Below are 25,317 nucleotides of genomic sequence, written 5' to 3' on the forward strand. Positions count from 1 at the left end.
TAGTGTCAGACAGCATCCAACACAATTCCCTGACATCATAATTTCCTACTGCAGAATTCCCTCTACCCCAATTCAGACGGAAGAACACATGTTAGGCTGAGCATTAAAATATATCAGAGACCAGGCATCTGTTAGTGAAACACAGTGGATTAAAGGGGGATTGTTGGTGGCATCATGTATGCTAAGAATCCCAAAACACAACAAATTCTATTATCACAGCAACATCAGCCTGGGAGGGAGATTTCAGCTGTCAGGGGCTTCAGGAGGAGCTGGGCAGAGGAAAGCACTGCTGGTACTTGACAAAGGTAGAGGACTGGGAAGGGGCAGGTGAGGAAGGCTGGTTGCTACATGACTTCTAGAACTGAAGAATCAGGATAAAGAGAGATTAAGTATGTTCTACCAACTGTAGCAGTCAGAGAAGACAGCATGGATGCTTTAGCTCTCTCTCATCTAAAGCTTACAAGAAATTTCCAAAGCGGATGATGGCAACACCATTCTTTACACTTCACTTCTTTCTTTGAGTGCATTTCCTAGTTTTTTGCCTAAAGCCCTTGCTGTGATGGACTGGTGTCTAGATGCAGCCCAGCATTACACAGCTCCCTGCAGGAACACTTCCCAGGAGACAGCTCTTTGCTGATGGAGCCAAACTGAACAAACATGTTGGTTGCTTCTCTGCACACACAGATCCACACTGGCCTAACATGCTCCAAACCCCACTCTTTCCTAGGCTCTCTGCAGAATCCTTGCCAGTTTAACTGGTTTAAACTGGTGCGTTTCCTTGCTAGAAGAGCTTTTATTCCAAATACGGAATAATCACATTCTGAGTCAAGCACAGACTCTTTTGCACAGTTGGAAAACACCTATTCCTAGAAAAATACTTCCATTTTGGGTATTATCCAAGAAGTGCATTGAATTTGGCAATGTTTGAACCATGCTGGTAATTTCCATTATTTCCCAGAATTTACAATTGGGAATTTAGACCAGCTGAATAAGGAAAAATAACAGCAGTGCTGTAAATAAAGACCATTTCTCCCTGGGCCTTTGTAAACTCTGTCCATTCCGGCAGGCTGACTCAGTCTAGCAGCTTTCTGTGCCTTGCAGACTCACAACCAAATCCATGGTCTCTGTCGTCTGAATTCTCTAAGAGGAAAAAAAATCTTTTCCATTATATTGTGTTGCAGGGTTAAGGAGTGGGACAGGGTTAACTTTCTACATAACAACATGTATGATAACATATTTTAGATTTGTGACTAAACCAGTGTAGGCAGAACACAAATGTTTTTGCTTTGGGTGCACAGTGCCTGCACAGCCTGTTTTCCACACTGTCCCCCAGCAGGCAGGCTAGGAGTGGGTGAGAGAGCTGACCCAAACAGGACAACTACAAATGATGCAATGACTTGGTCAGCATTAAAAGGCAAGAAGAAGAGGCTTTGCCTTTCAGGGAAGCCATTTCTCAGAGACTGGGTAAGCATCAGGCTTGCTTGGGAGAGATAGTGAGTGGCCTTTGCACCACTTGGGTCTTCTTCTTTACTTTACTTCACTCATTAGGCTGCCCTCACCTCAGCCCTCAAGTGTACTCATCCTGATTGTCCAATTTTCTCCCATAGGGGCAGGAAGAGGGAATGGCTGTGAGGACACCTTGCTGCTGGCTAGGGTCACTCATCACAGGGAAATAGCTCTGAGGTGAGGGCACCTTCCTCCTTGCAGAGGGGTGCACCTGCCTTGCAGAGAAGCAGCTGCAATGATGGAAAGCAAGCAGGAACAAGCCATCAGGATTGGGCAAAAGGAGGAAGATTACTGGGGGAAAAAAATCAGATACGCATGGAGTACTTCAAAGTTTAATTTCCCTTGACTGTTTCTGTCCCAAAACATAGAACTGTGTACCTCCTCTCAGCATTTCCATTCTGCTGTGCAGACAGCATAGAGCACTTCACATCACCATCACCCTCATCCCAGCACTGACATAACTTCCTCAGCAAGACAGAAGAGCAGCCATTGTCCTTTGTGGCTCCCTTCAGAGCAGTAACAGCTTGGCCATGCTCCAGTGCTTCATGTTCCAAAGCCTGATGCTGCAACATCCCTGAGTTTGTCAGTGTCAGCCAGGCAGATCCATCAGATTCACAGGGCAGTGCTTACTCCTTTACTGGGAACACCTGCCAGCAAACCCTTCTGCTAAAATGGAATTACTGCTGTGTCCTTTTTTGTTTGTTTGTTTTTGTTTTTGGAGGAGGACAGGTCATCATTCCTTTCAAGTTCCTACTTGTGACACAAACATATTGGGCATGGGGGATTGAGCACTTCTATCCCAGGACTGTTTCCCAAGTGGAAGATGTAGCCTTCCTTGCTTAAAACAGCTTTCCCTGCAGTAGGGTGCATGGAGCTCAGATTGCTGTGTGTGGCTTTGACAGCACTTAAGGCCACTGCTCCCTGTGGCTTTGTGCTTTGGACCTTCCAGCTAGTTCAACTATGATACAGACCACAGTATTCAGAGGATCCTGCTCCTTGCTGAAGAGCATGTCAGCATCTAGGGAAAACATTGCAAGAATAAACAAACTGGTGCTTGTTCCAGGCTGTAAATGGCAACAAACCAAGATGGACAAAGACTTGTCAGATCTGCTATTGTGAAATAAGCAACTGAGAGAAGGACTGAGACTAGGGAACAGAGAATCAAAATCCCCTTTTTTTTTTTTTGCAAGAGGTATGAATTGTTATTTTAGCAAAGCCTCCCTGTTGATACAGAATGGCACTCAGGAGCCTCCTGCCACATAGAAAGAGCCTGTTTTGCTTCAGAACTATTGCTGCTCTTCATGGTAGCTCTAAAGAGTCAAGAGCTGCAAAGAAGGCATTCCTTCCTGCCACCTGAAATCCCCACACAGGGAAATGTTCACTACAGAGGAACTATGGATTTGTGGCAGCTACATTCCCAGCAACTTCAGGGAAGGAATGTATGGCTGTTAGGGCTAGCAGTGTTGAGAATACAGTTGCTGTTAACAAAGCATCTTCTTCCTGTGGACCTGACCAGCCTCTAACAACCCTCAGAGACTTCCTGGCCTCAAGTAGCATTAAACTCAATACTAGCAAGGCTGGGGACTGGCTCAATCCATCAAACTAATCGAAGTCTTGTTTTGCCCTCTGTAGCCTGTTCTCTAAGGCAATTATACCCCTTTCAACTTTGAAACTCAATTCAAACCCTGACAAAAAGTGAAGCTCTTTTTCCCAGTATATTACCTTTCTAAAAATGTATTGAAAAAAACAGATTAAGACACACTAATACCCAGATGGCAGTGACCTCACTGGCTACTAAACCCACCAGAGTCTATACAGGTTAAGAGAAGTTGTAAACACCTTAGACACAGAAACTATGAGATCATTATTTCCCTATATAGCAAAATGCTAGGCATGAGGCTTCTCTAGACCACATATTCATGGAACTACTTGAAATAAATAAGTACTGTAGCTTGTCTGTAAACTAGCAATGTGGCTGACAATGCTCCTTAGCAGCCTACACAGAGAAATAAAGGAACAGTACATCATGCTTGAAAAAAACAATAAAATCCAACTGTGGATCTCATGCTGTAGTAACCTCCAGCAGCAGTAGTCCTCCCTGTGAGGACCAAAGGGCACACAAAGAGCAGTGGGTGCCTTGCACACCTTTCTTTCTGGAAAGCTGGTCTCACTCTGCAGCACCAAGCTGGCCAGTTCCCTCTGCTGCAGTGTGTATTTCCCACAGAGAGTGAGGACCTGCACCCAGCACCGAGCTGCCCGTTTGTACAGATCACTGTGAGTAAACAGGCACCTCAAGTTTGGTCATGTCAGTTTTACCTTGTCTGCCTGACCAGATGAAAGCAGAAAATTCCAATTCTCAAATTTTCTAGCAGAAAAAAAAGTCCTGAGGGCATCTCTCAGCTTCATTTTCAAAATCCTGTATTTCCAAGCTTTCAGTGCTGTATTCTACTATCCTCCATCAAAAGAGACTCTTCTGGAGAGAGGCAGCAGCTCTTTCTTACCTGTGGTTCCCAACACACTTGATGCCTCTTTCTCCTGCTGTGATGTCTAACCCCAGATGGGAGCAGAGCACCAACATGCAAACCTCCATCTGCCTTCTTGAAGACTCAGTTCAGACCAAACTACTTCAAAGTACCCCAGACTTTCAGTCTCAAGCACCAGCAGACTTTGAAAATGATTCATGCCTTTCAAATCAGCTCCACGGCCATTCACTGGCTTCAAAACCTAAGGGCAACAGCTGCCTCAGCTCCTGTTTCCAGAAGACACTATTAAAAAAGAATATGGGAGCTGAATCACAAAATCTCTGAAACAAGAACTAGAAACAGTAGGAGGAAAGTAGCAAATCCACAGTCTTGTCGTTCGGACCCAGTGGGAGGCATCACACACACACTCAGAGATGGGTTGTACTGGTACCAGCCACTTGCCCTCTCTTCAATTTGTTCTTTTTATGAAGGAAGTCAGGCTGTGAAGTAACCTAAAGAGCTTTTAAATCCTTCTCTCTTGTACCCAAAGGTTCAGACTTCCCAAGGGATTACTTCTTTTGAACATACACATTTTGTGCTGGTCTGTAGTAGCATGCTTGTGCCTGTACAAATTCACATCCTTTGTACTGGAACAGCCCTAGAAGTAACAGCTGGTAGCCAGAGCTCCCATTTACCCTCTGTGGCTGCACTGAATGTTGGACCAGGGCTGCACCTGAGTCCCATCTCTTCATAGACTTTGGCATTCAATGGCACAATTTGCACAAGGAATGAAACCTTAGGAGAAAGAGCATCACACCCCAAATATGATCTCCCGCCTAAGGGTTTTAAGGGTTAACACCACCAAGCTGGGAGCTGATTAACACCTCTCTCCAAAGAACAATTGAAGAAGTGGGCACTACTTTCACACATGTCCAGCTGTGCCTTCGAGTACAGGGAGAGGCTGTGCTTTGTCAGTGTTTCAGTAATGACAGGTTACAGGCACATTTGGAGCAGCACACCACGGTGTACTTTTCAGGCAATTTAGTATGGAATAAATGCCCAGATTAAGGACCTAGAAAAAGGCTTCATACAAAAAAAGCAGATCTCAAGCTGCTTAGCTGTGAAAAGATGGAGGTAATGCATAATATGTAAATTCCACCTCTGAATCCAGACAGGAAAATGCACTCTGGCTCCCCATTTCAGCTGTATGGCAGATTTCCAATGTGAGAAAACGTGCACTTGTGAGCAAGGAAAAGCCCATTAATCTTAAAAGGATCCCAGCAGCCCCACTCCAGGCAGGGCACAGCAATGAATGCAGCAACCCCACCACTGCTGGAGTCACTGGGAACTGGAGGGGACCATGCAAGCACTGTGAGGCTCTGGCAGACAGCTCAGACAAAGGGGCCTAAATGCCACACTGCTCTCAGAGTCTTCCCAGGGCTGGGCATAACATCACTGCTGCTGGTAACTCCCAATTTATCATCAACCTAAAGATACTCAAAAGCTAATAAAAACATCAAGCTTTAATGAGATAAAGTCAAGTCACTTTGCTTGATGAGATGTAGGATTTTCAATTTTGAGTGGCACTAAGCCAAAATACCTTTTAAATACCCTTTAAAAACAAGGGGAATTATTAAAAATAAGGGGAATTTAAGTTTTTTTGTTTGGTTATTTTTGTTTGTTTTTTCTTTTCCTACGATGACAGGCATAGTTACTAAAGTTGAAAGCATTTACTGGCAATTTAGTAACTGCTTAAAACAGAAACACTTCCTCTGTATTTCCTCAGGAAGGCTGAAGTTAGGCTCCACGGTTTAAAGAAAATATTACACTCCTGCATCACTATCAACTACCTGAATTGGAATAAATCAGAATGGTTCTATTTCAACAGACATCCTCCAGCCCTTACTATACATCTGTTAAAAGACAAGCAATGCAAGACCAAAGTTACTAATGTCGAGTGGATTATTTACAGACTGTTACTTTATAATTAATACATAATAAATCCACAGATGTTTAAATCCAGAGAAATGCCCACAGTGAAACCTTGAAACTAGTAAACAGAAGTTTCAGTATTTTATTAAAATAGCATATTCAACCACTGTAACCAATAATACATTAACTTTATTCCCAGAGTACGCACAACACAGTAGTGATTCAAAATATCCTTATCCATGGTAATCAATGAAAATATCTCAAATTCATGTGTACAACTAAAACTAAACTTCGAAAAAATCTCTCCTTTAAAGAATACATAAAGCTCTCATACAGAATTCTTTTAAACTCTTCTATATGCAGATGTCAGTGTGTCTCACCTGACAATACCACTAGTTATTTTCTTATGCATAGTAGAACATCTCATATTTTATAGTACCCATTTTATAAATAAATTGGCATTTTCCATCCCGTTTGTGTTTATCATCAGCTTCACAAAGAAACCAGTAAATAAAACTGTCAAGGACAGTCACAACAAAATGATCTCACATCAAGATATAAAACCTGAAGATACTAAAAGATGCTTCTACTCTATTTTACATAAAAAGACAGATTTAAAAAGTGCAAGGCAAGATTCGCAGGGAAAGGGAATATTTATGTTATTTTAGGCACATCCACTTCTTTAAAGCAAGCTTCAGAATGAAATTCCAGTTCGTTCTTCATGATACCTGTTTTAAAGTCTCTCTTGAAAAAAAAAAAAATTAAAAAAAATTTAAAAAAAATTACATCCGTCAAATGTCAAGCAGGGAATTTCCTGTCCAACTAACAGCCTTCAGTTATGTCTTGTTCTTCCTTTTTTCATCCTTGCAGGTTTTGGTTTGGGAATATACTGATTGTTTGCCTGATACTCAAGCTCTTTACGGAAGTAATGAATTGCTTTATTCAAACCTTCTTCCAACGGGACCTGTTCCCAAAAGTGAGGAGAGAATCGTATCACTCTATGTTCACATCAGCTCATTTCACAACAGTATATTTTATAAAACAGCTATTACAAGGGAGCCAGGGAGTCTCACTCTTAGCCAATCTAAGTATTAACAGCACCACATGCTGGTTACATCTCCTCACTGCTGATCAGCTTAGCTTTTAGCAGCTGAGCTAAAAAGCAGTACATGTATTCTCTGACATAAGTTGAAAAAGCCAACAAATTTAAATCTCCCACATGGTTATGATGGGTCTGTTTAGTATCAAAACAGACATTCATAATTCTAGTTTTAATTCCTAATGCATTGAAAGAGACAAACACCCAGCATTTAAGCCCCTTCTGTTTGTAAGGATTAAAGATCCTTTTTCGCAGCATGGTATAAAGCTGGCATCCAGTATCTCATGTGATATTCTTAAATCCTATACAAATAATTGTAATCCTACAAATTGTAGTGTTTAAATACAGGCACAGAATACGGAGACAGGAGTAACAGAGGAGTTGTTTTCTCAGGAGCCATATGCTCAGACATGCTTGCTGACACCATCGCCAATACAGGAAGATAAAAACAGCAGCACAGAAACTGCTTGTCTTGTTGTACCAGCTCTGTACTGGGGCTGTACTTCAGTAGCTACTACTGAAGTACTACTGCTCTGTACTTCAGAGCAAGTTTTGTTACTGCCTGTGCAAACACAGAAGGCCAGAAATACAAAAGTTAAACCTTCTGTCTTTGAAACAATTTGCTACCACCCCTGTGCTGTCCGATATGGTCTATCAATATCAGGTGCCTTTGTGAGTCCTTTCAGGAGTGCCTGGATCTTTTTCTATTATTAAGCTTACATTTACTAGGTAGGGTTGACACGTTTCCTGGAAAGATTTTTGTCTGCAAATTTAAAAAAGGCTACAAACCACTGTGCAAGTTAGAAGGGGGAGTCACGCTTCTTCTCAGAATTAGGCAGATCTTACCTCTCCAAGCAAACCAATTCCTATTGCCAGCAACAGGCAGAAGGATTGCAGCAACACCAGCAAACCCATTAGCTATGGGCTTGGTAACTAAGTAGCTATGTACCATATACTTCAAATGATTCACCAGTCTTACAGAAAGGTAAATATCTCTTAATATGCAAGTGAAAAGTTAAAATGTTAACAGTGTTCTGGAGATGGTGTTAGGCAGATATTCCAGTGTGGGAAATGTATTGTTACCATGTGGCACTCCCTCAGCCCCCTCTGCCTCCTGCTGTTTTACCACACAGCAACAGTAATTCATTTGTACATACCACGGGTTCCCAGCCAAGCAGTAACTTGGCTTTCTTGATGTCAGGTTTTCGTTTCTGAGGATCATCCTGTGCTTCTGAGAGAAACTGGATTTCACTCCCACTGCCTATTAAACAAGACACTGTGATTTATCATCTGCAATTCACTGTGCTTTGCATTTACATCTTTTCTATCAACCGGAGCAGCAGGTCTTTCTGCAGCTCTCTGCTTCATAATTCAGCCACTGAAACGCTTTGCACAGTCACAGGTGCACTGCATGCAACAGCTGGGTGATCCACCTGCCCCACAGCAACATGGGTTCACAAAGGATTTCACAAAGATTCCAGCACTGATTCACAAAAAGTAAGTAATGCTTAGTCCTCCCATGAGGAAATGACAAGGGCAGAGCAGTGGATATCACCTGCTTTGACTTCAGTGATGCTTTTGACACTCTCTCTCATAACACCCTCACTGAGTGCTGGATGAGCAGTGAGGAGGACTGAAAACTGCATGGCCAGGGACAGAGGGTGGTGATCAATAAGAGACTGGTAACTCGTGCTATACCCCAAGGGTCAACACTGGATCAATACTGAATTGCTGATACACCAGAGAATGATGCTGCCATACAGACCTCAAGAAAGGAGGCTGGAGAAAGAGCTCACAGGAATCTCATTAAATTCAACAGGTTAAAAGTCCTGAACTGGGAGAAGTCCAGGCTGGGGGCCAACCAGCTGGAATACAACTTGCCAGGAAAGGATTGAGGGTCCTGGTGGACACCAAGCTGAACATGAACCCATCATGTGTGCCTGCCACAAAGAAGGCAAATCACATCCTGGGCTGCAGAACTGCTGCCAGCAGGACAAGGGAGATCAGCTTTCCCACTAATCAGCATTGATGAGATCCATATGGAGAACTGGGTCCAGTTCTAGGCTCCCCAGTACAAGAGAGACAGGAACATATAGTGCAAGTGCAACAAAGGGGCCATGGTGATGATGAAGGGACTGAAATACGAAGAGAGGCTGAAAGACCTGGGACCCTTCAGTATGGAGAAGAAAAGGCTATGGGGAATTTCATCCATGTGTATAAGTATCAGATGGGGGGATTAAGAAGAGGAAGCTAGTGGTGCCCAGTGACAGGATCAGAGACAGTGGGCACAAACTGAAGCACAGATGGCCCAAGGAGGATGTGGAGTCTCTAGCCTTGGAGATACTTAAAAGCCATCTGGACATGGTCCTGGGCCACTGCTGGCTGTAGGCTGCCCTGCCTGAGCTGAAGGGCTGAATCAACTCCTCCCTCCAGAGCTCCTTTCCATCATCCTCAACCCTTCCATGATTGTTAACACTTTGGCATTACAAAAGGGCATCAGTTTCTCTTTGCCCATAATCTCTGGTCTAATTTAAGTAACCAAGCACTTGCCTTCCCTCAAAACAACAGATGGAAAGAGGCCAATTCTTCTAACCAAATCTAGCAAATAGTTTACATGCCATTTTAGAACTAAACCGCCTCCCTGAGTGGACTGGAACACATCAAGTTTTTTGTGCATAAACAGAGGTGACATCTATGGGTCTGATGGGTTTGGTGCTGTGATTTTTCCATTTCCTTCCCTGATCTGTGGATTCACAGAAGTTTTCCAGAGGGAACAGTCTTTTATTAGAAACAACACATGCATCAGATTTTGTGTTGTATGTTGGAACTCATCTTCTTAGGTATGTCAGAAGCACTTCTGGAAGGTACAGACTAAAAGCCCTTGGCTAATGGCATCTCATTAGGGAGCCACACTAGAAGACCAGCACAATCATTTCCTTCCATTCTTGAGAGCTCTGATTCGCTACAGGTGTCAAGGGCAAGAATGAAGAGGAAGCCACAGTGTTTTCTTCCCAGATGCTGTCAATCCTCTCAAGAATCACTGTTAGAAACAGTGAAAAGAATAGAGAAAGACTGTTGCCACACCATGAGGTTTTCAATGTAGGTGGAAGGACCACACAACTGTGGCCTGCACAACTGTGAAGAATCACCTTCCTGAAGTATCCCTATTGCAGCTGAGATATTATGCAGGATTTTCATTCATGTATTTTAAATTTAATTTATGTATTGTCCTTGTGCCAAAGCAAACCTAAAACACTGCCTAAACATTATAAAAATTAATGGGTATAGACTGCACAGATACACAGAAAATGTATTATTCATTCTAGTCTTCATGCAATAGTTACAGACAATTGAGAGGATATGGATTATCTTACTAATATTTAATGATATGATTAAATGCCTTTGATAAAATTATTAAGAAATCCAAAGACTAATTAAATTATCCACATATTACACACACTTAATCAAGTAATAATTATCTAATCACAACAAGTACTTCATAAACTTTACAAAGAATTACTAATCGTACTCACCAACAAGTTTTTTAATTAACTGGGCAAACTCTAGGATAGTGTGCTCTTCTGGGTTTCCCTACAAACATAAGAGATGCTTATTTCAGTAACATTTAAACACCTCACAACATGCTAGACACAAGATGGTTCCAACAGGGGCATGTTAAACTCTGAAAAAGCTAAACTTTAAGCTTTATTCTATTTTGTTGGAAAAAAAAGCAGCAACTTTGATAAGCTCCTTACTCATTAGAAAATTTTTTCTCCATTATGTTCATGTTGATAATTCAGTGTATATAGATAGGTGTTGTTCCCTGCCTCTCCTCCCCCTGTCCCCCCCTCCCCACAAAAAAAGTTAGTCTGCAAAGAGCTGGCAATCACAGTAAAGGCCTCTGTCACTCAACAGCCCAGACAGCCATGTCATTTGGAAATCTGGATTCAGGGACTGTGCCCAGTTGAGGGTTTCATGGAGAAGTATGCCAAGTTCTTGGTTCATTCAAAGTTAAGAACCCAGACTCATTTAGCTGCAAATAATTGCTTCTGAATCTACTACAGCTTACATATCAATATATAAGGGCTACTTATTTTCTTATACAATATTCCCTTTCCTCATTTTTAACCAACTTACACATAATTTCCTGATCAACAACTTTCTGCTAGCATTAGCTCACCTTCATCAGACTCAATTCCCTTCATCCCTAGCTTTCCTTGTTTCAAAACTATTCTTTACCACATCTTGTTTGACTCAAGCAGAGCATTTAAGATATATAGAGATTTAAATACCGAGTTTTTTGAAGACAAAGCATGTTATAAGATTTAAAAACATCAGCATTTGGATAGAAACACATAAATTAATTCATGGCCACAGGAGAAAAAGAAAATCTAGTGAACAACTGCCCTGCAGAGTATTTGATTTGGCAAAAGCTGGCATACACAAGAAATGACTTGGGATACACATCTTAAATCCACTACTAAGAATAAGGTGACAGCAAACAGGACACAACAAAAGTCTCCTAGACAAGTTAAGTTCCAAGCATTTTAAACAATATTAGAGAACAATAGCATAAGATATTATCACATTTTCCTTGAATCCAGGGTAGTATGAAATTATTTAGAGTTAAGTATTCCTTCAGTGCTTTTTTCACTAAAAAAAGTCTTCAATCATTTTCTTTGCATGTGCACTTTGCATGTGTCCCCCACACATTTTTTTTCCTTCGTATTCTAATTACGTACATCTTGCTAGAACAAATGAAAAACTCCAGCAAACGTATCCTGTTCTGAGAACTGTAAGATCTCAATATCTAGGGGCTTGGTCTTCTTATTTATAAAGTGAGTACATGGGAGAATACATTCTTCATAATGGAAAGACCTCTTTTTGTTCCATTTATTTTTTCTAGAAATCAGTATCAGTGACAAGGAGGAAAACAGAGGTGGTGTTGACCAGTGCACTGTAACTCAGGAGGGTGGAGCACTCATACTCACCAAGTTGACAGGACTGCTGACATTGCTGTTCATCAATGCCACCAACCCATTCACAAGATCACTGTAAAAGAGGGAAGAACAGATTGGGGCAATTTCCACTTCTCTATAAATAATATTCTTGGTCTAAAAAGAGAGCTCACTCCTATGAGCTCCAGTAAAGCAGATCAGACAGCTGAGGAATGCTGAGATCAGATTTATATGGATGCATGTTCTCTTGAGTGTTTGTACAAAAAAATGATTAATACTTCCTCTTCTCTCCAGTATCCAAACATATCTGGAGGCTGATTTCCAATGCATTTCAAACAGAATACAGCAAGTTGCAATACAGAGGCACTACCACCTGCTTTGCAGCCTGTTGTTTGAATTGTCTTCTCACTTTCAAAAATTCCTAGACCTATTTTGTTAAAAACCAGTACTTTGGTATTACTTTTTGGTATTACTTTCCCCTAGCAATATAACCCAAAGTTGTACTCACAGATGTAGCACCTGGGTCCTAGACGTAGAAATCCACATTCTTTTCATTATTACTTACAATCAGGAAAGGAATGGGTACTTTGACCTGATGGGGTTTCTTGAACATTTATTACTGCTAATAGTATTTTCAGCAGAGGAAAAGAACATTTCCAAGCAAAGAATGCTTAAAACAACCCAGAAGTCCAATATGGGCTGGGTTTTTTAAGCTCTCTTTTTTTTTTTTTTTTTTTTTTTTTTTTTTTTTTTTTTTTTTTTTTTTTGTGCACAGCGCACCAACCACAGCAATCCCAAGGACACAAGGTGGCAGCATTGCATTAAAATGCAAAGAGTGAGAAACTGCTCAGCACTAAAAGCTTGCTGTCTCTGAAAGGGAAGAGCATGATAGTATCTCACAAACTTTTAAACCAATTAATGTTTTCCTCCTTGATATTTTGAAAAACTTTCATGTCTCCCTTCTGAAAATAAAGCTGGCTCCTAAGAGCTCCAGTAAAGCAGATCAGGCAGCTGAGAAATGTTGAAATCAGATTTCAATGGGTGCATACTTTTTTGAGTGCTTGTATTAAAAAATTATTTTAAAAAGTAAAGCAAATGCACATGAATACAAAAGCAGACCAGGCTACCCAAATCATGAAGTAAATTATCAGCCAGAACAAATAAGGCTTACCTGACATACTGGAAAGCTCTTGTCTGAGTTCCTGATCCATAGACCTAAAACCATATAAAAAATAGGAAAGTTAATAAATACAGAAGACCTCTCTAGCCCAATTATCTTTTCTCTACCATTCTAGAAAAATGACTCAAGGAGAAACACTTGAGACACAAGCTCAGTGTTAATTTTCAGGAATGGAAAAAAATGTGCTTGCAGAGCCTTTGGCAAAGTATCAGTTCACTGAAGGTTGTCTTCCTCTTTGGATCTGTCTCCAGTAAACATATCCCTAGGCATTTTGTTAATCAGGACTCTGCATGAAGGAAACCTTCTCGGGGTGTAGGACAGAGTGATGCTTTGTCCTCTCCTGGAACACTGAAAGAAGGTGCAGCCTACACTCAGCCAGAAGAGACTGCAAAATATTTAAAGTAAACTTCAGACTACTAAGATGTGGTTTTGTAAAGCAGTTTTGAATTGCTCATTAACAACAGCCAGCTTCAAAGAGGCCACTAAATGTTAGTGGTCTCTAAAAAAATTGTCAATAAACAGCACTGTGTTTAAAGCAATCAAGACAAAAAAAAATAAAAATCAAAGGTCATGTGGTTCTAAATATTACTATATATGGAAATGGCAACCAGAGTAATGTCTAGATGACAACTCATAAAGTCACCTGTACAGATTTGCATCAAAACCTTAGATGGGAAGAAAAGAAGTCTCCTCAGATTACATACTGGTACTTTGGAGCAAGTTGGTGAAGTTCAAAGAGACATTAATGTATATTTGAAGTGTACAGAATGATATTTGATACCATTATTTTTTTCACAGTTTAACCAAGTACAGTATTAAGGTCTCTAGAACATGAATACTTGCATTCTGAAAGCTATTAGTAAGCACATTTTCGTGGTGAAAACATTTCAGTTTAACTGGGGACACACACATTTTACCATCAATCTGCTGCAACAGAAAGGCTTTTGGAAGGACAGAAGAGAAAGCATGCTTGTTTTCCTCGAGGACAGAAAGGGCAGTACAATGGTACATAGGCCATCTGTTACTTGGTAAGCCTTGTGCTCTCCAAGGCTGATTCAGAGACCAAAAGAATTCACATTTCAGTACACACTGGGTAAGATCAGGGGTCTAAGAGTTTACCCAAAATCTGATTCAGAGAGGAATGCACCAGCCTGATGGACTCCCAAACAAACAGGAAGCAGATTTATGCATTTATGTAGAGCTTCCTGCATTTAGCTTTACTTTTAGCGTGTGGGATAAGTTTTACAGAACTAAGTATCTGTACATGATTTTTGCAAAGTCACCCATCTTTCCCACATACAGGCAATGGCTGGAAAATACAATATAGTTTATATCTTCCAATTTCTCTTAATAAATCATGCTTGCATAGGCCACAATTTCTACAACTCAGTGACACTGTTCTCTCAAGAGATTATTTACTCCATTTGAACAAGTACTCTGAACTGAGAGACCAAGTACATAGCATTTCTAAAGGGATCAACAAACTTGGTATTCCTATCAGTCAAATTCTGTGATGATATGAGTAATTTGTTTTTTTTTTTTTTTTAGATCTCAGCCCCTGGTTATTGCTGATAATTTTATTTGACCTAGTCAGCTAAAGAACTCTCCCCTTACTTCTATTCTCCGATCCAGTAATTTTCAACATCCAACAGTTTTTTCCTACAGAACAGTGATGTTGGGTAGAACATTCTATTTTAACCCTTGTTACAATTACATTCTTGCTAAAGTTTGGACAGCACAGCAATTATAAAAATAAAATAAAAGCTTCCAGTGTCCCCTTCCACAGAAGAACATGGACTCCAGACTTCTCTTATTGATGATCTGAAATATTCCAGGGACTGTATAATTTAAAACAAGGTAACTGCTTTGTAACTCATAAGGCTTCACAGAACTTCCAGTCAGTGTTCTTACTCTGTTCTTATAAAAGATTGCAGTACTACTGTCAATAAAAAAGATTAAAGTTAGATGAGATCTATCACAAGACACCAAGCTTCAATGACTTACTCCCTGGCTTAAACTCTTCAATGCTCTGTCCAGTTTCGTATTTTTCTCTGCAATAATTACAGTTGTGGGAGTTACTACAAAACTTTCATCCTTTTTTTTTTCTTTGGATCATCTGCTTCTTCTTAGAGATATTCCTGATGGAACTCTGGATTTTCTTTATATCACAAATAGCAAGAATGCTGAAATGCTTCTACAGATTGCAACTGGTAGTCTTGTTTCTTCCTGGGAAAAAAAGATGGACCCCATCGACAGAGCATATCTTCAGACACGTCATTCCATATATTTGAGTTTGGTATATATGGGAACATTACATTTTGGAGGAGGGGAATATCAGTATTTTCTAATATCTATCCTCATTTGCAACAAGACAGGATGAACAGTTCTTCATATCACAAGGCCATCACTTACTGTTAGTGGTTCTCCCTGGAGAGCTTGTAGGATAAAATTACTGACAACTCTTCCATCATTCATATGCATTCGAGGACCAAAGGTATTGAATATTCTGGCAACCCTCACTTCAACTCCTTCCTGTAGTCAAAAAAAAAAAAAAAATTGTTACTTCCTTAATAAAAGTGTCTTTCTCCTTAAAAGTGTAAACTCATCCCTGTCAAAAAAGCTTTTTAAGAATCCCTCTTTCAGCTTTAACATGCATTATTTTCTAATAACGAAACACTTAATGCCTCCTCAGCCCTTCTGAAAAATGCAGTGCATTTAGTAAGGTAATTTATACTAGTTCTCAGTATGTGTAATGCAAATCTAAATCAGTGCTAGAGCAGCTCCTGATTTTAGCACATGCATTTTCTTCCATTAAGAACTTCAAGATTTTTTTCTGTAATACTTTCCAATAACAACTTACTTCACCTGGGATTTAGCTACTTTTTCTGCACATAAATGAACTCTCACAATAACTGGATATAGTACCAAGGCAGCATTTCCATAGGTTACGAAAGTCCATACTTTAGAAAAACTGAATATGTCAGAGAAGTATCTTTTACAAAAGCCATAAAGTGGCTTTGTAACCATAGTCACAGTGTATTCTAGTGCCCTTCTTATTAGGCTGTGTAAATGCATGCATTACAATCAAACTCTTCAATGGCACAGTTTTTTTCCAAGAAACATATTTATAATTTCCAGAAGTCCTTTCTACAGAATATTTTGCAAATCTTCAAAGCGAAGTGCAACTAATATGTGAAATTGGAATCTTTCTGGACAAAGTACTTTAACAGTTAGAGACTGTAGACTGAAGTAGTCTCTCTCAAGTTATTTTAGATTGACACATTCCTTTGGACAAGCTACAGTTTATGATAAAGCCTGCAAGAGGGATGTTTGGACCTTGTGAGGTTAAACAGGATACTGCTGACTTCAGAGCAGCATGGTATGCTGCAAACAGACAGATGCTACCACCTGAGAGTGACAGTCACAAGGTAAGGAAGAAGGTATCAACATCAGTGCAGGCCTCCTCATATGACATGGTCCTCCCACCTCCCAGAAAAAGACATCTTTGTAACAGTCACAGGAAAAAATTTGTCTGAAGTAAACATTGTGTGCTCTGATTCAAATGAAGTCACAACCACAGTGCTCTGGAGTTGCAAACATTTCTTCCATAACCATTCCTTCAGAAGATACACAGAACATCTTGTATTTTTCATGTATTTTAGTAAGGCTTAGACCAATGCTTGCTCTTGTCTTGGAAGAGGGTGTATGTGGAAGCGTATTGTCAGTAGATCTGTGGCTGAAAGCTGCAGCTCACTCAGAAGAGACCTGGAAACATATTTTTCTTGGAAATAAATGTAGCTACATGTACTAGAGACACTTGCAGGAAAATGTGACCTTCTCTCTTAGGTCTCCAAGTGATTCATAAACAAATGAATCCTCAAAGATATTTTGTGAAAGCAGTAGAACTAGCTTTTTACAGGTGAGAGACAGGCAAAAGGGACATTCAATACATCAGCTATTACTTGGTGTTGAGAAATCAGAAACGCCAATTAGTACAGGTAAAGCCAAACATCTCCCAGTATGGAGAAAGTCAAACAACATTCAATTCATGATCAAAACTTGTTTGCAAGGGCAAATAAATGTAAACTAACAGTAACAAGGGAGTTAACTATTGTGCCACAGGAAAAGATACACAGTCTTTGTCCAACAAGCTTGTATCCACAACAAAGCCAAAACCACCCTTCACAACATCAACTGTGCCCTTCCTGCTGAAAGAGACTCTGGAAAGAGAAGTCCCTTTCCATGCAAAATGCATCAGCTGGGAACGTACTCTATTTCTTGTTAGATAAAAAAAGTACATCAGTATAATATTTCAAATGTTACACATTACAGCAGCACATGACAGAACTATTTCCAAAATGCATTAACTGCATTTGCAAAGACATACTCTTACAGAGCTGCTCCTTTCTTTGTTCTGAACAGCACTTTATCTTAAGAAGGCCACTGACTCCATCAGGAAGGGGTTGTATTTCACGGGGGCTTTCCACATACTGCCATTAATAACAAGTATATGGCTAAATGTAAGAGAGCTCAAGATTTGTCCCTAATGATGGGATAAAATGCAATCAACTGCCTTCTGTCCTCACAGTTTAAGACAATGCCTTCGCACAGCAGATTGATCAGAAAGAAAATTCCTTGAGCACTCCAAAGAAACAGCCTGAGAGCAAGATCATAGGATTGTGGACTAGCAAAACACTTCAGTTCACTTAATTATTTATCAGTATGAATTTCTTCACAGAGTCTGTACCTGTACAGATAAAAAGAAAGTAAAGAAGCAGGAAAGATTGTTATGGCTTACTGAGATACTTCTCTGAATAATTACTCAAGATTATTCTATAGCTGTCAGTCAAAATGTAGCATTATCCAGTCTGCAAAACAAAGCTGTCCATGTGAGCATCTGACAGTGATTTAGTTTTAGAGATCCCAGGTTCAGAAACTATCAAGGGTATCAAGGATTAATTTAAAGGAGTTAAGAACAGATTTTAAGAACCGGTATCTCCTTGTGTTGACTGTCTTAGGAAATAGATCAATACAATTCAAATGCCAAGCTTATTTTAACCAAAACAATTTGAACATGGTATGTTGTGGCTGTAATTCACAAGGATATCAGGCAAGCTTCTCCTATTAATTACCAGTGCTTACTTCTTTGCAAAGTCTGTGGTTCTACCTGAACAGCAAGCATGAGTTAGACCTCCCTGTAGAAAAGATCAGGAAAGGAAAAGCTACAAATCTCTGCTCTCCAGCAGACAACTGGAACTATAAAATCTGCTGGGGAAGTTCAGACAGTAGCAGCGGTATCACTGTGACCTGATACAAATCTTTACCAACGTCTCAGTTAAAATTACTTAAATTGTTGCCTGCATTCCTAGTTACTTTCTTACTGATTTATATCATTTCTCAAGTATTTCACAGATCATTAACTCTCAAAATTGTTCCCAAACCTCTGAATTGCAATCACAGAAGAATTACTAGCACTGTGTACACTGGATTCATCTATGATGTGTTTAAGCTACAATACTCTATAATGAAGCTGGGCCTGAGGAATTTTATTTATATGTGCCATCAACTGTATAAAAAAAGTGCTATTAATACTCTGCTATTAGTAGCTTTTTAGCATTATTTTGCAAAGACAGTGATGCTGAGATCTGAATTTCATAAACACTAAAGCTCCTAAACAAGTTAGGAAGGACAGCCTTAATCATCTGACTCTATACCTTGGATATAACGTAGGTCCCTGAACACAACCTACAATTTCACAGTTGAAATTTTACAGTTACTATTCTTATAGTTCAACACTTCAGCTATTCTAAGGCAATTCCAAAACTATCACTTAATGTGATAGTTGCATCACAACAAAGCCCATTTTTTACCACCAAGGCTTTCAGAGTCACATAGCTGCTATAAAAAAATTGATTAAGAAAGTGGAAGAAGAAAAGTTTTCCTGTAACATTCCCTAGTGATCTGAAGTGTTGCTTCAGCTCTGCAGAATTTCCTTACAGGTCAGTAATATAAGAAAAAAAAGAAGTCTAGTTCACACAACACCCTTAATATGCACAGCATTTAAATTGCTGTGTATTTTTACTCACAACACACCTATGCAGATGATGCAAATCCCTGCCATGAAGGCAGTATCAGATTCTAGTCAGTATTTAAATTAATCCAGAGTATTGAAGCAAACATTAATACCTAGATTTCCAGGTAGCTCCACAATGCCAAATGCAATTTTTTTAAGGTTGAACAGAAAACTGAATGGCAAGTCCTGAACAAAGCACAAAATTCACACTGGAGTACTGTATATGAAAACTCCCCTCCCACCACTTTTTCAGGTGATAAAGTCAAGAAATGTTTCATTCACAGGGTCAAAATAAATAAAACAAAACAACACTGCCAGCAGAAAATAATGCACTAAAAATGCCTTGGTCAGGACTACTGAGGAACTCAGACAACAGCAAATAGTCAACTTTGACCAGATTAAAAAACCATTCTGATTCAAACAGGCTGTTTGTAAGTGTAATGCAAAAGTTTAGTTTTACTTCACATTTTTTGGAAACACTGTTAGACATTTATGGTACCTAGCAACGTGCATTACGATGGAAATCTTTGTAAGAAATGACCAAAAATTGCAAAACAACTTTACCCATTTCTTCTTTTTATTGAAGCTGAGAGATTGTGGAAATATTTTAGCCTGAAATACTGCAAATCCTACTCTTTGGGGCAAGGTCACACCTACTGAAAATCGTCTTAAAAGTACAATGCTTATTTGCATGGAGGAAATCAGACCTTTTCAAAATATAGGGTTTCCTCCACTAGTAACAGCATATTGCCTAAACACTACCCACCCCTTTTTTTCCCCCAACCTGCTCAACAGTGTTTCAGAATATAGCTGAACATAGGACAAGCTTGGGCAGACTTCACTAACCCATAAGAAATGAAAGAAATATGTCACAGAGCTGTTCCTAGGACAGACAGCTCATTTGCATCATGACTTTTTAGTTATCTATGTGTGCACTGCAGTTCCACCTTAAAAACCTTTCCTATTCACAGTAAATCCTGCATAAAACTTACGAGATGCTCATGGCTCATTCTGTGGTTTTAAGATACAGCCCATTATTTTAAAAATTACCTACTCATGACCTTCAGAATACTGCAGAGTGTACCACAAATCTGAAAAAAATGCAACAACCTACAGCTCAAGAGTTTCTCATAAAAACTGCAATTTTCAACTGCAAATGGGTTTCCAGACTGATAAGGAATATTTTGCTACAGTGAAGTACTGGAGACATCAGTATCATCATGCTGGACCTTAAATGATTTAAAAGAGAACAAAGGAGACAGAACCTCTGCCTTCTCTGTCTGGTAGAAAAGTTAAGACAAAATTACTATTCTATACTAAAATATTATCTCTTTAAGTCTTACCACTTAAGCTTGATTCTGTTTTCTAGGTTTATAAAAGCACTTAGAACTTTATAATTTAAAGGTTTAAAATTCTATATAATATACTATGTTTGATTTACACTTTTGTATGTTAAAGGCTGCAAATAATAAGAAATACTGATACCATTTTCTTTAGTGTGCCACATTTGCTAATTGAATAGTCTCCTAGAGCCTAGCTGAACCACAATTAAGCAAGATTTACACAGAGCTAAAGAGCCAATGCTATGCTAATTTCTACTTGCTGGTTAGGAAACACAAGGAAACTGGTATGTATAATTTCTTAAACATATTTTAAATTGCATTTTTATCCTCATGTTACTGTCTTTGTCTGAAAACAGACATTACATAGCTAGGTATTCATTAAGGTCTATATTTATAACCACATAATTTTAAGATATTTCAAAAGTGCTTAAAATACATTGTTTCTATGTAAGTACTCATTAAAGACCTTCCCCATTCTTATCTGTATATTCTGATTTTGATTATTCTCCTTCAGCATTTCACATTTATCAGTAATGGCCCTATCCAATCCCACTAACTTCTCAGCACACTAAGGTCACCTCAGTTTAATCTGTCTAAAAACTATTTACTATACTGAAAGACATATTATACCTATTAAGAAGACTAAAGCACATCTTCTACAAAGACTGCTCATCTGAAAACACAACAGATGGGAGCAATAAAACCTTCCCATTAAAGAAAACAGATTTTACAACAACAGGATAAGTGTTCCTACTCACGACATTCTCTTTTGCCCTCCTACCTCAAAATATACATATTCCAGTCTTGCCACACACTGGCCTTCAATAATTACAGAAAAACCACCAAATTTGATGCAAGTTTAATACCTGCTTCATGTATGCATAACACATGGTCTCTGCAACCCGTTTTCCTTCATCATAGCAGGCTCTTGGACCTATGGGATTCACATGGCCCCAATAATCCTCATTTTGAGGGTGAACTTCAGGATCTATGGGAAAAAAAACACTTTAGATTGTATCAGAAAATGACTATATATGATAAAACTTTCAGTAGAGCATTTGTGTTATACAAGTCAGCACAGCTTCTCTCTGAATTCTGCATTTTAGAAAATCTTACATTTCAACACAATGTTTTTAAAGTGCAATCACCGGAACCATGAAAATGGAAGAGGCAGAAGATGAAAGGCCAGCAAAATAACTGAATACAAGCTAACAACAGCCAGCCACCGCTTTCCCTAAAAGTGTGTGAACAGAGGGTTAAATTCCACTCTTCTCTGCAAAGACAAGACCAGCTCAAGGGCATAAATACAATTTTTACCCAATGTGTTTCAGAGGAAACGTTAAAGGTTATGTAGGCAGGAGTTATGTAAGAGGCATTACAGTTTACGTAGGAAAGTAAAGTATTCAAATTTCAAATAAAATAGGAAATAAGGAAAGAAAAATGGAGAAAATAGAGATGTACTGCATTTCTTAAAGATGTAAGGGTGATGTACTACAAAGTACTTACATTTCTTCTCCTATCCTAAGCATTTTTACTAGCTATCACTAGGGACAATTAGGTTAGACAATCTTTTGGTTTGATCCAGCAGAGAAGTTCTTGATTATAAAAAACAAACAACTAAACAACAATCACCTAGGAACCTTTATGGTGTGTGCTTTACATGCTTGAAAAAACACAAACACTTGGTTAAATCTCCCCCTCTGTTGTCTTTAGAGTGGTATAATTTCTAATGGGTTTGAAGGTTGCATACATTACTACAGAATTTCCTAAAGCTGAAAGTGAATTTTTGAAACAACTTGACATTCAGTTCTGATTAAATCTTCCAGATTTTATGCTACTTAGGCATGAATATGGATGAATTTGTGCCATATGAAAGCCACAGAGCAATGATAAATGCATAGAAGTTTTACATTATTATAAAAGCCCCCAGCAATCTTAAAAAACCCTGAACAGATGCTGTGGGAAAGGAGATACTCCAAGAAGGGAGTTTGTTCAGTTACAGAGGAGTCCTTGGGGCTACCATTTTTCTCTGTAGAGCCTGACCACAAATAATCTAAGGCTTGGGAGGCAGCAGGAACGCTGCACATGCTGAGGCCACTCTGGCTGGCCAATCATCTTAGTGATCTCTTGCTTGGGCATTTGCTTTGAATCTTCTGAAGCTGCTCCATCAACAGTGTAGACCTGGAGGTGTGTTCTTTGTCCTTCCTCACTTTTTGCTCACAAAGCTTTCTCTTGTACCACAGGAGACCATTTCTGTTTGTGCTTTTCAGCTGAGACTCAAATCTACTATCTCAAATCTACTCCCACTGAGCAGGGTACTGTGCCTGTGTATCTCCACTAATCTTGCAACATTGCTATTATCAACTGTGCAATAGTTCAGAACAGAAAGAAGTTTCTCCAGCAGGCACAGGGTCTGTTACACACACAAGGAAGTGCTAAAGATTCTTGCTGCATCCAGTCACCATTCTATCCATCATTCTTTTACTCCTTCACTTCTAACAGTAAGAGGAAGATGGAAAGCACTGCCAAATATTACATTTTAAGAGACACCAGAAGAACCTGCATGCACAACCAGTATCTTCTTAGCTTGGAGGTTATGTCCTTTGTCTCTTACACAGGAGGGCAATTGCTAAATTTTAACAATACAATTCCTACGTGATGGGGAAAAAAATATACATATTTACTATTGAAATGATCTTTCTTCTCAGGTTTTCACTATGGCATCTGGACTTTAGAGTACAATACTGAATTTCCCCACAAGCCCTTTGGAAAAAGAGATGTAAACCAGGACACAGGAAAGATGCATGTGCAGTGTTGTCTGTAACTCCTGCCACCACACTTGACTAGACACAAAGCAAGCATTGTAAATGCCCTTCTCATATTTTAAACTGTAAGAAGAACATCTAAAAAAGCAAGCTAAGACAGTGATGAAAATCTATCATTCTAGTATCTGACAAATGTGTAAATATCCTTTTACACAGTTATATCTGAAGAGCTCTAAATACTGTTTTATTCTTCTTACCTCCATAAACCTCTGACGTAGAGGCCAGCAGCAGCCGTGCTCCAACACGTTTAGCTAAACCTAGATTTTGGGCAATGGGGAAAGAAGAATATAATTATAGCAAGCGCAAAAATCTTTCACTCATGCTAGCTGTTTTAGTGTGTCCTGTTTTACATGCTTTTAAAGAGAATTCCATTTCTCTCACTAGGCAAATTTAGCTGTAAATCACATCAATAGTTCCCACTTCCAAACTAGAAAACTTAAACAGCAGAGCAACACCTGCATGCGATGTGTTTGCTTCTGGGACAAGCAGTTGCACTGAATCAAGATCCAAGAACTTAATCTATTACAATCTAAATAAAGTCCAAGGAAACATTCCACTTAGGCAATCAAGATCTTGAAACAACATAGTATATTATGATTACCAAATTTTTCTTTACATAAAGACAAGTTATGTAAAGAAACTTATACAGACAACTTATAGGACAAAAATCAATATTTTTTCTTTTATTATACTCTTTTAAACTGCTTGGATGATCCTACCCATTACTTCAGATTATCCTGCATTCCATTTCAATGGCTTTCTGGTCTTCAAGTTGGCACGGCAAATGAAACGAATCTCTCACCTGTGCCATTCTGGCACCTCAATAGCTTCTGAATCACTTGATTCTCTGAACTGTACTCTCTGGAGTATCACTCACAGCTATGCTAATGTCCAGAAGTTTTTCTAACTCATAACAATTCTTAGGATCACTGACACTCACATCATTCTGCATCATACCAAATGGCACAAAGATGGGAGGAAAAAGTAGTGATGGCTTGAGGTCTTCTTCTCACAGACCCATTCCCAGCATCAAAACTAACAGACAAAACTGAAAACATTGCCTTGTAATTATCCAGCATGAAGCTAGACATTAAACACTCTTTCAGAATTTGCTAGCCAAGACATACACCAGAGGGTGCAGTACTCCTGATGTCTGGAGTTTAAATCAGTGCAATTCCACCTAGTCCAATGTTTGCTGAGGTGGAAAGGAACACTCATAATAATTGTGGGAATATTCCACAGTCATCAAAGAGAAAACTGCAGGCATGAACACAAGTGAGCTATAAAAATACCATGCTCTTGGGATTGTTCCTATTACTTCTGTAATTACTGCACACTCCATAGCCAACTTACAGGCACAAAGTTCTTGTGCTTTGAAAGCCATGTTGTCAGTGTTCATTTGCACATATATTTAAAGGAAAAGGACAAAAACCTTCAAACAGGGTAAAAATACCCCCAACCTTATTTTGCTTAAAGAAACAACTTTTTTACATGTACAACTCATTTGCTTCATCCTCCCCCCTCCCCAGCAACTCTATCAGGATTATATGATGTCTAACCAAGTTAAGTAATAAAAAACATTCCACTTACCCAGCATGTTTAATGTCCCAATAGTGTTGGTCTTCAATGTTTTTATAGGATTATACATGTAATTTGGAGGAGAAGCAGGAGATGCCAAATGATAGATCTGATCCACTACAGGAAAATGAAGGGGATAGCATGATTATTTTCCCACATAAGATATTAAATGAGAAAGCACTGAAGTCAAGAAACAAGTATTCTTTTGTGCACTTCCTAGCACGGGAGCCCAGCACTTCCTGTATTGCTACCTACATGTGATACGCACACAAACCTGCTGCAGCTCTAAAAAAAAAAATCTTAATTTTTAGTAAAACAAAACCTAGAGCATAATGTAATGTATCAACACTGTTGACATGGA

General features: G+C 39.2%; 1 protein-coding gene across 2 annotated transcripts in view; it reads right to left on the bottom strand.

Moving 5' to 3' along the window:
* Nucleotides 1-6,028: 6,028 nt before the first annotated feature.
* UXS1 (UDP-glucuronate decarboxylase 1) overlaps nucleotides 6,029-25,317 on the bottom strand; it is a 52,513-nt gene continuing 33,224 nt past the window's right edge. For both annotated transcript variants that reach the window (XM_056491520.1, XM_056491527.1), the window contains 9 exons: nucleotides 24,969-25,073; nucleotides 23,576-23,635; nucleotides 21,420-21,541; nucleotides 15,550-15,669; nucleotides 13,129-13,172; nucleotides 11,991-12,051; nucleotides 10,533-10,590; nucleotides 8,157-8,260; nucleotides 6,029-6,864 (listed from right to left, as the gene is read on the bottom strand). In XM_056491520.1, coding sequence (XP_056347495.1) covers nucleotides 6,733-6,864; nucleotides 8,157-8,260; nucleotides 10,533-10,590; nucleotides 11,991-12,051; nucleotides 13,129-13,172; nucleotides 15,550-15,669; nucleotides 21,420-21,541; nucleotides 23,576-23,635; nucleotides 24,969-25,073 — 806 coding nt within the window. In that variant the 3' untranslated portion in view covers nucleotides 6,029-6,732. The remainder of the gene's footprint in view (nucleotides 6,865-8,156; nucleotides 8,261-10,532; nucleotides 10,591-11,990; nucleotides 12,052-13,128; nucleotides 13,173-15,549; nucleotides 15,670-21,419; nucleotides 21,542-23,575; nucleotides 23,636-24,968; nucleotides 25,074-25,317) is intronic.

This window comes from Oenanthe melanoleuca, chromosome 1 (genome assembly GCF_029582105.1).
Source record: "Oenanthe melanoleuca isolate GR-GAL-2019-014 chromosome 1, OMel1.0, whole genome shotgun sequence".
NCBI lineage: Eukaryota > Metazoa > Chordata > Aves > Passeriformes > Muscicapidae > Oenanthe > Oenanthe melanoleuca.